This window comes from Scardinius erythrophthalmus (assembly GCF_964197995.2).
Source record: "Scardinius erythrophthalmus genome assembly, chromosome: 22".
NCBI classification, from domain to species: domain Eukaryota; kingdom Metazoa; phylum Chordata; class Actinopteri; order Cypriniformes; family Leuciscidae; genus Scardinius; species Scardinius erythrophthalmus.
In genome coordinates this window covers 18,003,094-18,015,370 of record NC_138242.1, presented here as the reverse complement: position 1 = coordinate 18,015,370, position 12,277 = coordinate 18,003,094, and the positions used below count along the sequence as shown (strand labels likewise).

Sequence of the window (12,277 nt, the reverse complement as noted above, 5' to 3'; positions counted from 1 at the left end):
TATATAAACATGTCTTTGTATTTCAGATAAAGCTGTTGAGCTATTAGTCTCTTGTTTGAGCAGTAGCTCATCAGATATACGTACCATAGGAGCTTCAGCACTTTGGGCTTTATTGCACAACAATCAGAAGGTAATGTAATTTATTCAGTGGCATTTAGTTGTTATATAATGCTTTTTACAAACAGTTAAAGGGATAGTTCACCCAAAAATGAAAATGTTGTCATCATTTACTCACCCTCATATCGTTCCAAACCCGAAAGTCTTTCGCTCATCTTTGGAACACAAATGAAGATATTTTTAATGAAATCTGAGAGCTTTCTGGCATTTCTTCATTGACAGCCTATGCAACTTGCACTTTTAAGCCACAGAAACGACATGACAGAATTTTCACTTTCGGGTGAACTGTCCCTTCAATGAATTATTGGGAAAAATATGAAATAGTTGTACTAGACTCAAGCAACAGTTCTTTGGCAGCGGGATGTGAAATAAGACACTATTCATGATAATTTTTTACAAACACAAATTACATGCGAGTCTCACACTTGGAGATCCGTCTCACCTTTTATCTTCCCATCCTGCATGTCTCCTCTTGCAAAGGCAAAGGCCACTTTGAAGTGTCCTTCCATCAGACTGAAAGTTGAAGAGGCATACGTGTCCGCCAGGAAAGGTGCGAATATATTCAGTTTGATCATAGGAGAGCCTCTCGTTTTTACTCTTCAGATGGTACTACAGCAGTAGATACATCAGGATTGGATCTTTTTTATGCGAATGTGTGGTAATTGTTTGTCCGTCTGTCTGTCTGTTTGTTTGTTTTTGTTCGTGTAGAAGAAGAGCACAGAAGTGACAAACCCCTGAACATCTATCTTCTGAAGTGCCTGAGAAATCTCACACACATCTTCAACTCTTAAGTGCCTCACTGGTGATGGAGGTCATTGAAGTCACCTAATAATGTGAATGTATATTGATGTTTTGGTACATACTATGAAACAGTTTTTGTATATTTTTGTTTTGTAGCAAATCAATAAATGAACTGGTTTTACAGTAGACGCCTCTCCATTTTCCAGCTGTCAGATCGGTATGACTGGATGATGAAATCTCTTTAATCATCACATGCACTGTAAAGGAATAGTACACCCAAAGTTTATTATTTCACCATTTTTGGGTGTACTATCCTGTTATGGATGAATCACGTATGGTCATTATTTTTGTTTTACTTTTATTTTGATGTATTCTTATAGGGGAATTCAGAGATTGGTTTCCAATCCGCTCTTTCAGTTTCAGTAGAACAAAAAAAAAAAAAAAAAAACTGTGTGTGGGCTAGAATTGTGGCCATTGTATTTTGGTGAACTTAACACCTCCTCTGTGACAGTGTTTAACCGCTGGTTTAGGAGGTGATTGCAGACTCTTGCAGCTGAACACAGATAGTGCCTGTGGTCGCCTCAGTCCTGTCAATGCTGTATTCATTCTGTCTCAGAGGAGCAAGATGGTGGCAGTACAAAAGGATTACTGGTACTTCTTGGTACTCATGATGCCACTCTGTTTTCTGAAAGGTAATGTAGTTTTTTAGCAAAGGTAGGAACTTTTGGCTGTAGTTAAATGATTTGTTATAAGCAATTGTTTGTGCCTTATTGGTAATTTATATCTATATTTAAGGATGCGTAAGCATGGATGGCTGTTCTCTTGCATTATAAACAGTGTTCCTGTTTACGTACGAGCTGAATTGACTGTTTATTGATGAATATAAATTAAAAAAAAAAGTTTTTCATAGACTATTGAAGGAAACGGCTGAAGTAACTGATTTTGCTTAGTTTAAAAAGGAGGACATGTGTTGCATAGAAAGTAACTTTCAGTTGTACTTGTAGTTGTTGTGGTTACATTGTATTTTGTACCCATATAAAACTAAACAAACAATAACAGTTTAATAAACTTAAATCTTAAGTGTTCTGCTGCAACTTCACCAAAAAACTGGAGACAGAAGTGAAAACCAGCAACACTTGTTGGTTGGATAGCTAGGAGAACATTGTATTTGGGCACATGCCTCTATTTAGGTATATATATATATAGTTAGAACAGTTTGAATGGTAATTTAAAATTAAAATTTACATATCTGAAAAAAAATTATTGTAATTGATGTAATATTTATATAATAATATAAGTGTCTACTGTCACCTTTGAAATATTTAGTGCGTGGTTGTAGAATGTTACAGAAAATTCTGTTGGGGTTTTTTTTTTTTTTTTTTTTCTCGCAAAAATATTAACACAGCACTGTTTTCAACACTGATAATAATACATTTCTTGATATTCATATCAGCATATTAGACTGACTTCTGAAGGATCACTGAAAACTGGAGTAATGTTGCTGAAAACTTAGCTGTGCCATTTTAATATATATTTAAATTAATAATATTTCACAATATCAGTGTTTTACTGCATCTTTGATCAAATAAATGAGGCCAGGGTGAGATTTTATTATTATTATTTATTTTTTTTTTTTTTACAAAAACAAACATTCTTGCCAACCTCAAACTTTTGTATGGTAGTGTATTTCAAAAATATTTCATTGACTTCGTTGCAAAATCTCTAACAAATTAGTTTTGAAATCTAGCATAACAAAAAACAATGTGAAATGATGTATCTTTTAGTTGGTTTTGTATTCCAATACAATAGCTTTATTGGCATTGGTGTAAGTAATACAATAATCCTATTTAATATTCTCCCTTTTTTTTAATCTGTGTCTGCCTTCCCACACTTCCGCAATGGTCTTCTAGGCTCTGTTCAGATGAAAGCCCCAGAGTCAACAGTCATACTGCAGGAGGGAATGATATTGGACTGCCTGTGTCCGTGGACTGGCCAGCTCACTATGGTCTCTTGGACTAAAAAGTCTCTTTCAAAACCTGTAGCTATTTATCATCCTCAGTATGGCACCAACTTCGAATCATCTTTTGACGGTAGAGTGGAGTTTCTGAAAACCACCCAGATGGATGGCAGCATTTCCATAAGTAACGTCACCGAGGATGACATCGGCCAGTATCATTGCTCTCTGCAGACATATCCTCAGGGTTCATGGACAAAAGACACATTTGTCGAAAAAGCAGGTGATTGAAAACATTTCACTTTTGCCATCTTCAGCATTACAGATGAAAACATATGAGCTAATAAGTGGTCAACCAATTTATACCGATATTTTACATTTTTTTAAATTATGGGACGACAAATTTTTCTTTTTGGCCGATAAGTGTCAGAAAATACTTTTATTTTAACAGTGCTATGAACACAGTACCCATTCTACGCCTTCATTAGTTTTGTTTAACAATTCTATCTAGAATATTCGTCATGAGAAGCAAATTGCCAGTCTTTTCTTTCCTATTGTAACGTATTTCCGAGTGAAACGGCTACTCGAACAAGAGACATGTAGGGTGGGATTTGATTTTGTCCATCAGGAATTTGTTGGATTGCTTGGTTTGCTATTGCTGTGATGTCATGTGATTGACAGGTTGCCCCGCCCTCGTGCCGTAAACACATCATCAGAGAAGAGATGTCATTGTTTGAGAGAGGGGAAGTTGTTTTGATTAAAGATTATGAGGGCACATGAATTAAAACAATTATGTGCACAGATAAATCATTTATAGTAAATACTGCAATATTCCATAAAAAAAACCCTGAACTTGGTAATTTTGATTTCATGGTAACTTTAAAGAAATCAAATGGTATATTATTAAGTATATTATTATTATTATTATTCTATTATCAGTAATAAAACAAAAAACAAATGCTACAATACTTTCTCACATAACATCGCCATTCACAAAATATGCATGTAGGTATATCATCTTAGAATATGTAATAAACATTTAGTTCCACAAACCCCAATCTTTAGTGAATCCAAATAGGATTAGGATTACAGTATTAAGATGTTCTGTAAAACATAAAAATCTGTTAATTTTACAGATCTACTTTTTATCACTTTTTTGCATAAGGATATATATTTTCCGATTTCTAATTTAGTAAATATGTTAAATAAATGTAAATACATTTTTATTGCAGCAATTGTTATCCATGTATTATTTACTGTCTTTAAATGAAATTGCGTGATATCATATATAGCCAATCGGTTTTAAATCGACCATCCTGCTCTCTAAAGCCCCTTTCACACAGAGATTCCGGAAAATACACGGATAAAGTGACCCGGGATTTGACCCGGGTTCGTTTGATTTTGGTTCATTCACGCTTCCAGTGATTTTCCGGTGTAGTGCCGAATTTCGACCCCCCCTGCCAAATTATTACCCCCCTCGTTGAAGTCAGCACCTGATTGCCTAATCCTAACCCCTCCCCTAATCCTAACCCCTCCCCCACAACTAATCCTAAACCTGCCAATGCTGGCGGGGGTAATAATTTGGCGGGGGTTGAAATTCGGCACAACACCGGCATCAATCCCGGGTCGTGTTTGCGTTCACACAGAAGGCGTTCTGGCAATTTCCCGGCAATTTGCCGGGATTATTGCGCAGTGTGAAAGGGGCTGATATCGGCCCCTCGAAAAAATCCATACTGGTCGAGCACTAAATTCAATAGGTATAACCCTGACATTCTGTTTTTGCGATAGATCTGTATATTTCTATGGCATCACTGTTGAAGAGTATGTACTGTAGCTGGTTTAGTGGATTTACTTATTGTAGAGTTAATGAAAGTTATGAGTGTTGTTTGAAGAAGATTTCAAAAATCAGAAAACCAGGAAGATTTGAAAATGAGCGGTTCATTCATAAATAAATCCATAAAATCTTAACTTCATGCTGTGGAAATACAAACCGGAAGACAGAACACAACGAATGCAGTGCCGAAAAGGGGCGGGGCTACATAATGTCTTATGATCTTGAATAACATGTCTCTTACTTTTTTTCTAGCAATCACCACCACCATCTCTATTCAACCGGACACTAAGTTGGTGGCGGCAGAGAACGATAACCTGACCATTAAATGTGACCTTGTCCACAACGGTGAGGTTTTACAAGTAAGCATAGAGAAACTGAACGCTGAGGAGGGCAGTAGCAATATTATAGCAACGTGTCAGATGCTGAGCGAAGGAGTGGAGCTGAATGAGTTCGACAGTAGAGGACGAGTGAACTGCAGTGATGCTATGGAGGTCAGTCTACACCTCACCAACATCATTAAAGAAGACGGAGGACTGTACCGCTGCAACTTCAGCACAGACGCCGGTGTGCAGTCCACCACAGTCCTGCTGACCACTCTACCTGCTCAAGGTAGGACAAGGATGGGACGGCTTTAAAATCTTTCTTTCCGCACCGCACCTTTTTGTCCACACTGCGTCCTTTTGAGAGGATGACCAGGACCAGTCATAGGTCATTCATGTGTCCAAACTTTTGAATGGTAGTGTTTGTAAGTAAAAACCCTATCATGCAATAATTTTCTCTTAAAAAAGGATGATAATTATTTAAAAAAATAATAAACAGATCTCAAGCATTTTGACTGAAAGCCCCCCCATTGTCCACTAAAATAATATTAAAAATGTTTGCCGCTGAATTGAAATAAGATATATCTTAATATTAAGCTTAGTTGTAGATTATTTCAATGCTTGTTTTGTTATTTGTAACATTTAACTTATCTTGAGGCCCCCTAGTGGGCCCCGGCCCTTTGTTTGAGAGCCACCGCTATTCTAAAATGTATGAATTTTTACAGACAAAAATTGTTTAAACCCTTAAATGCATACCTCAGGTCTTTTAACGGCCTGGGATGTCATTAATTACCCTCCCCCTCATTCATTTTTTGAATTTAGACATCAAAATTCTTAGTATTCCCTAAATCTATTGATTATAAACATAATTGCTGCAGACATTAAACAAAATAATAAGAATAAGAATCATCTGCAGAATTTATTACTGCAGAACGAGTACTGAACGCAATCAAATATTAGTGTCACTGTCACTTGATGGTAGATCTGGTGAAGAAGCTGTCAGCGATAAAAATATTGATTTTGAAGGTGTTGAAAATCATAGTTTTGATAATATGATGATTGTGAATATGAGCCAGATGCTGAATGTACTGGGAAATTAGCTCTAAAACTGACAGTGATGATTGTAAAAAGCATCTGCTCAAATTGAACTCCAAAAGGTTACGAAATTTGAAACTAAAATTGAGTTCCAAAAGGTAACAAAACATGCTTTATTTTATTCCTTTGTCATTGTTATTTAAATATCAGGAGAGTTTTGTACTATTACAGCAGTTAGAGAACCATCTGTGTTAGATATAGATCCGGGTCGTTAAAGTCCAGAATATGTAATAATGCTTGGCGAAACATTCAGGCATTTAAGGGTTAGCACAAAATATGAAACTGACTGTCCTGAACCAAAATGTTGAGTAATCCATCAAGTTTTTGTGAATTTTTGAGCACAATATGTTAGCCTGGATGCCAGCCAAACTTAGCCCCGCCCACAACATTTGAGGTCGGGAAGTTCGCTCTGGACTTGATCCGTTGTGGAGCAACTATGCTCGAACCAGAGCTGTTTGGACCAATCAAATTGTCAGGGCGGGCTTTATACGATGATGGACAGATAATCAACAGTAACGTAATCATCCACGTCACCAAAGGACGCTTGGGTCGTTGAATTCGTTTACAACAAAGTTGGCTGCCGCTGGAGAATTGAGATGTGTAGATTCCGTCATCGCGTCTGTTATTGAAGATATCGACGACAGCGCATAAATTTGAAAAGAGGAACAGAGAACCGCGATCAAGGCATTTGTCGATCGGAAAGATGAATGAAGAACATACGTCACTTACTCCGTTGCTCTGATTGGTTGTAGGTCTATCCAGTTGAGTGCAGAGGCATTTTCTTTCCTGGTTCGGTTGAAACACGCCCTTTAAGCACAGCCTAATGGAGCAGTATCAGACTCATATTCTGACTAGCATCTGAGTATTACGACGTCAGGCTAACAATATGTACGATTTTTGGATTAAAATATCCAAAAACCACTAGAGCAATGTTATATATTTTGATGAATTCTGTACATACATGATCCCAAATTTTTCCAATAATGTTTAAATCCAGAGAAATCAGCAATTTTAACCAGTGTAACGTCCCGTGTTATTGCGTCACCTGTCAATGATGTCACATCACTTTACTTCCATAGAAACCATGAAAACACCAAAGATGCTTTAATATATTATTTGTTTTATTAGACATGCGAGCAACTGTTTGGATACCTTTATCAACAGAAAACGAATCATCGTTATATAGCTCAACATGGTTTACCGCCAGTAATGTGTTTGTATCATGCTGCCTCAGAGACGACACTATTTTGACAAGTGGCTAACATAACAAAATCAGAAAGATCTTTATTTGTAGTAAAATAAATACAGCATTTTCTCCACCATACAAGATATTTTAAAAGTAATTGCATGACATTTAGCAACACAAGTCGTCCAGCTTTTATTAATATGATATTCTAATTTTGATCTAGCACTGCAATGTGCAACTAGTGTCTCAAACCAGTTACAGAGCAAACGCAGTTATAACTTTCAAAACACCAAATTGTAGCTTTAGTATGATTGTTTTCACCAAGTAAAACAGTGCTCAGTGCTGCCTTAACCAACAATTTGAATTCGTCATATTGATACTTTGCAGTCACGTGATATCTGGCGGGCAACAAACGCGGTTAGTGCATCCAATCGCACAACAACTATCTGGCATGTCGTGTACACCTCAAAACACCAACTTTTGTATATTAAAACTGGCAACGTCCTGGCAAGATCCTTGATTAGTTTACTGGTTTTCGTCGCTAGAGAATGACGTTCTTGCCCGCCAGCCAGTACAACTGACATCACGTGCAAAGTATCAATAAAGTGACCCGTATGAGCAGTAAATCAGCATTTGTATTGTGTGACCGCGGCTTAATCCTGTGGTAGTATAGTGGATGGAAAGAAGGAAAAAAAAATACAGACCTACAACACACTCATTATACAGACAAATTAATATTAAAATTTGAGCAGAGAAAGAAAAAAAAACATCTTGATTTTAAAAATATAAATATATGACATGGTCGATAACCTATCAAAAATGAGAAAGAACATTAAGGTTTACGAGCACTACAATCTCTGAACAAACAACACACATCAGTTTAACACAGTTACATCAGTTTTGTCCATTCTTTGAATTTTCGTCTTTCAGTGTATGAGAATAATCCATCATTGCGTTCATCACGTATATTGGCCTAATTAATTTGAAGATGTCAAGCTGAAATATGTGCGCATACTCTGTGTATTCACCGCTGGTTCATGTTTGGAGCACTAGAGTAGGCTATATGAAATATGTCCATAAAAGCTTGAACCACACTTGCTCCAGTCCGGATATCAACTGTGATCCACATTGCTAGTAGGCTATTAAACTTACTGTTCCGCGCAGAAACATCTCTCCTGCGTGTTCTTACATATTAAATATTGTTACAGTCGTATTTTCCATGTGTTGGTACTCAAATTTAAGCTTTAACGGCATAGTTAACGGCACTTTTGTGTTGCAGTACTGAGGAAACACACACACTACACGTGTGTCCGAACTTGAACAGAAAGTGTGATGAACAGCGCTAAAACACTATTTTGTGACTTTTGAATTGATGTAATGCGATCTCAAGCATTATACAGCACAATGAAAAAGGTAATTCTCATGAATAAATGCAGAGAAATGCTCTGAAACTGATGATACGCATACTCTCCAGCCAGAGCAGCCAATCACCACTTCGAGTTAACGCATAGGCCTATATCTCACTTTTCGTGACGTTGGTTAAACTTTGCTTTTCAAACCTGAATGAAATTTATAAAAAAAAAAAAAACTCTTTTCCCATAATGAGTGCTATTGTTGTTTTCATTGACGTGCAACCTGTACATATCAGTTAACATCTCAAAAAATGTGTTTTAGGATTCAGTGACCCTTTAAATTTGTCTCTCATTTCAGATTTTAAGGGTCTTCATCACATGCTGTATGTGTATATTGGAGGAGGGCTGGTTGGTTTCGCTCTTCTGATGATTTTATTAGTGACGTGGCTGAACAGGTAAGTCATCTTACTTTATTAATCATAAAGATGTTTTTTCACTTCAGGTTCAGTTCATCTCGTGAGGATTTGCTTTAGCAAGTGATAAACACAGCCGAAAGCATAATTTCTTATTTTTTATATGGAAGTAAATAGAGGTAACTAAATAGGAAGTATGAACAGATTCATTGCTGGTATAATAGCGCAGACTTGTGTTCTGTGCATGTTGTGACTGAATTAACACTGAAGGTTGAAGAACAATGCATTTCCCATAGCTTTCATTAAGTATGAAGATAAAAGCGTCTGGTTTGTGAAGAGGTCTCTCAGACAACTGGCTGTGAAATCCCGTCCCCTCCTCGCCTTCACCATATGTCCAGCACACTTGCTGCCAGCCTCACGAAGTTTTATACTGAGTGCGCAGTTTGTTATTTTGCAGTGAAGCGAGCTTATCTCCATACGGCAGTGTTTGCTTTGCTGCTCCTTAATGAAATGATTAAGTGGGCTTTTACGACTGTCATCTAGAGTAAACCGTAACTCAATTTCTAAACTGGTTTTCACAGGATGAAAAGGAAGAGGGAGGACTACAGAATCAAACTGCACCCTGCCAAAAGACAGGTAAATATGTCAATCAGTTTTGCTCCGCACAGCTGCCCATGTGTTGCTGCTGCGTGAATCTCATGGAGAAATGTCCACGATCATATTTCACTCCAAAATCAAACGTTCAAAAATGGATTTTGTATGTATATGTGTATATATATATATAACTATTACAAATATTTTTTGTTCATATATTTAAATTTGAGTTAACAATAGTAAAACTTAAGTATGACCTGGACATATTTCATGAAATTCACCCTGCTACAGTATATTATACAGTATATAAACATACGGCTGTTCATGGGACATTTTTAATTGTTGGGATCAACACATCATGCCTCAATTCCAGTGTGTCCACTGTAAAAACACAAGGCAAAGCAAAGATGGCAATTCTTATACTCATATCAGTATCCAATCTCTCCTGAATCCATTTTCACTTGACAAAACATAGTTCTTAGAAAATCTAGACTTTATATTTTCTATTAAATATTGTATTGAAAAGTGTTGTCGTGTCCTTGCAACAGCCTGCAATAAACGTGTCTTTGCTTAGCTGCCGCATTCTCCTTAACTACTGAAAAACCCCTTAACACAGATGTTTTGCAGTAGTACTAATGCTTCTTTTATTCATAACTCAAACTGAATGTTTTCTTTCTGTGGCAGCGTAACCCATATGATCATGGCTGTGTCTATGACAGGATGAAAAAGGGGACCAAAAGTGGGGCGGGAGATAAAGAAATATATGTTAACTTCCAGATAGTGAGGGCTCATAAAAAACAAAAACAAAAGAGATGAGATACCACCACTCAATAGTTCAAACTGATAAACTGCCGTCTACGTGGAAGAACTAGCTTTGGCTGAAGAGCAGAAATCATAACACACAAACCAAACATCAGTGCCAAGAAATGCTTTCGCACCTGAATACTAATGGATGGATCAGAGGGGAAATTCCTTATAATGCAGAAGATTAATGGAGCCGTGCGTATAATTTGTCATTTGATGAACCACTACCACCATCATCATCATCATCATCATCATCGTCATCTTCATCAGTGCATTAACCATTCAAACCTGGCCCAGGCCCCACATTTCATGGCATTTCATTGCATAATGGTGCTGGATGTTTACTGCTCATATGCACATTGTGGAAAAATGTCCTCTCTTCTCCTCGGTGAAGACTGTTTGACAGGTAATCTGCTTAAGAAGCTTTCTGGACTGTATCAAAGCCAGATATAAGCTGAGCACGGTCACTCTGAACAGACACCGAAGCAACGCTTTAGCTTGAGTGACTCTAATTATCAAATGATTGGATCTCAGAGAGCTTTTGAGTGGATGAATCTTCTCAGAATCGCATCCTTGTCTCGTGTCTTAGTTTGAGCTCGAATGCTTTCTCTCTGCAGAAATGGACGTACCAGCCTCACGAATGAAAACAAGGATACGAAGGCTTCATTACTCATAGGTCGAACTGACAATGCTCAGCTTACAGGCGGAATATGATTTGCATTGTGAGGAATAATGACTTTAAACGATTCGGATCATTCAAGAGTTCAGATTTGGTGTTTGAGCACAGGGCACTTAACATGTACAGTAATAAAATGAATCACATTTTGATGCTTCTATTCTATCCTTGTTCTCACAAAGCAATCTGTATTTGATTACGAATCAAAAATTAGGCTTGGTACTCTGAAAAGACGTGGGATGAGACTGTATTATGCCTGAATGATGGTGTTCTTTAAGACTTATATAAAGATATTAACATTTAATGTAGACTTTTTGCTTTTCTTATATCAAGTATGAAGGGAAAGATCACATGTACATTTCTAAAGTTTGGGGTTAGTAAGATTTCTTTTATTTTAAGAGCAAGGAGACAGTAAATATTGCCATTTCAAATAAACGCTGTTCTTTAGAACTTTCTATTCATCTAAAAAAAATCACTTTTTTCAATATTGATAATAAGAAATGTTTTGATTTCTGAAGTATAATGTGACACTGAAAACTGGAGTAATGATGCTGAAAACTTGCCATCACAGCAATATAATTTCACAAAATTACTGTTCTCACTGTATTTAAGAACACACACACACACACACATCACATCACAGACGCATATACTGTATTCAGGGGTTTCTGTGAAGTCCAGTTTATTTTACTCAGTAAACATTGACACATCCACACAGGACAAAATCTACTTAATGCCTTAAAATAAAACATGGATTAAAAACAACATACAATTACAAATAAGCATACACACACACACACACACACACACACACACAAACTAAAACTGGTGTAAATGCTATAACACAACCAGAAAGACATCTTCCAAGAAATGATTTCTGGAAAATCCCAAAGGGAAATTCCCGAGCAATGGAATATCATGGTATTAAACAACAGTGTTTGACCAAATATCCCTTAGAAACCTCCTTAGAAAAGGACATTCCCTTTTTAAAGACATTTTTAAATGATGTACAATGCAAACCGTAAGAAAACAGAGGTTTGATTCACATTCAAGTGCTACTAAACGCTGCCTAGAATGAATTCTGAGGATCGGCAAATAATTACAAGGGGGGAAAAAATACAATTCATAATGTGCTTCTAAAACATTTAGCTCCACATCATGACATAATGTTATTATTCTAGTCAAATCAGG

At 36.8% G+C, this 12,277-nt stretch overlaps 2 protein-coding genes across 4 annotated transcripts in view; both read left to right on the top strand.

Annotated features, from left to right (window-relative positions):
- rttn (rotatin) overlaps positions 1-1,041 on the top strand; it is a 58,688-nt gene extending 57,647 nt beyond the window's left edge. For both annotated transcript variants that reach the window (XM_081353199.1, XM_081353198.1), the window contains exons 47-49: positions 27-130; positions 598-667; positions 826-1,041. In XM_081353199.1, coding sequence (XP_081209325.1) covers positions 27-130; positions 598-667; positions 826-908 — 257 coding nt within the window. In that variant the 3' untranslated portion in view covers positions 909-1,041. The remainder of the gene's footprint in view (positions 1-26; positions 131-597; positions 668-825) is intronic.
- Positions 829-11,549, top strand: cd226 (CD226 molecule). Of its 2 annotated transcripts, none has more exons than XM_081353200.1 (7): positions 829-928; positions 1,370-1,550; positions 2,769-3,095; positions 4,899-5,255; positions 8,958-9,054; positions 9,594-9,648; positions 10,291-11,549. In XM_081353200.1, exons 1-7 carry the CDS (start codon positions 923-925, stop codon positions 10,420-10,422), a joined length of 1,155 nt encoding a protein of 384 aa, XP_081209326.1. In that variant the 5' UTR covers positions 829-922; the 3' UTR covers positions 10,423-11,549. The 2 variants fall into 2 exon arrangements, with proteins under 2 accessions (XP_081209326.1, XP_081209327.1); XM_081353201.1 differs by having other exon boundaries at positions 902-950.
- Positions 11,550-12,277: the final 728 nt, after the last annotated feature.

Bases quoted from the DNA above. Each gene is read 5' to 3' on its own strand.
- cd226 (XM_081353200.1), top strand. The intron at 3,096-4,898 runs GTGATTGAAAAC...CTTTTTTTCTAG, and splicing joins CACATTTGTCGAAAAAGCAG to CAATCACCACCACCATCTCT. The intron at 5,256-8,957 runs GTAGGACAAGGA...CTCTCATTTCAG, and splicing joins GACCACTCTACCTGCTCAAG to ATTTTAAGGGTCTTCATCAC.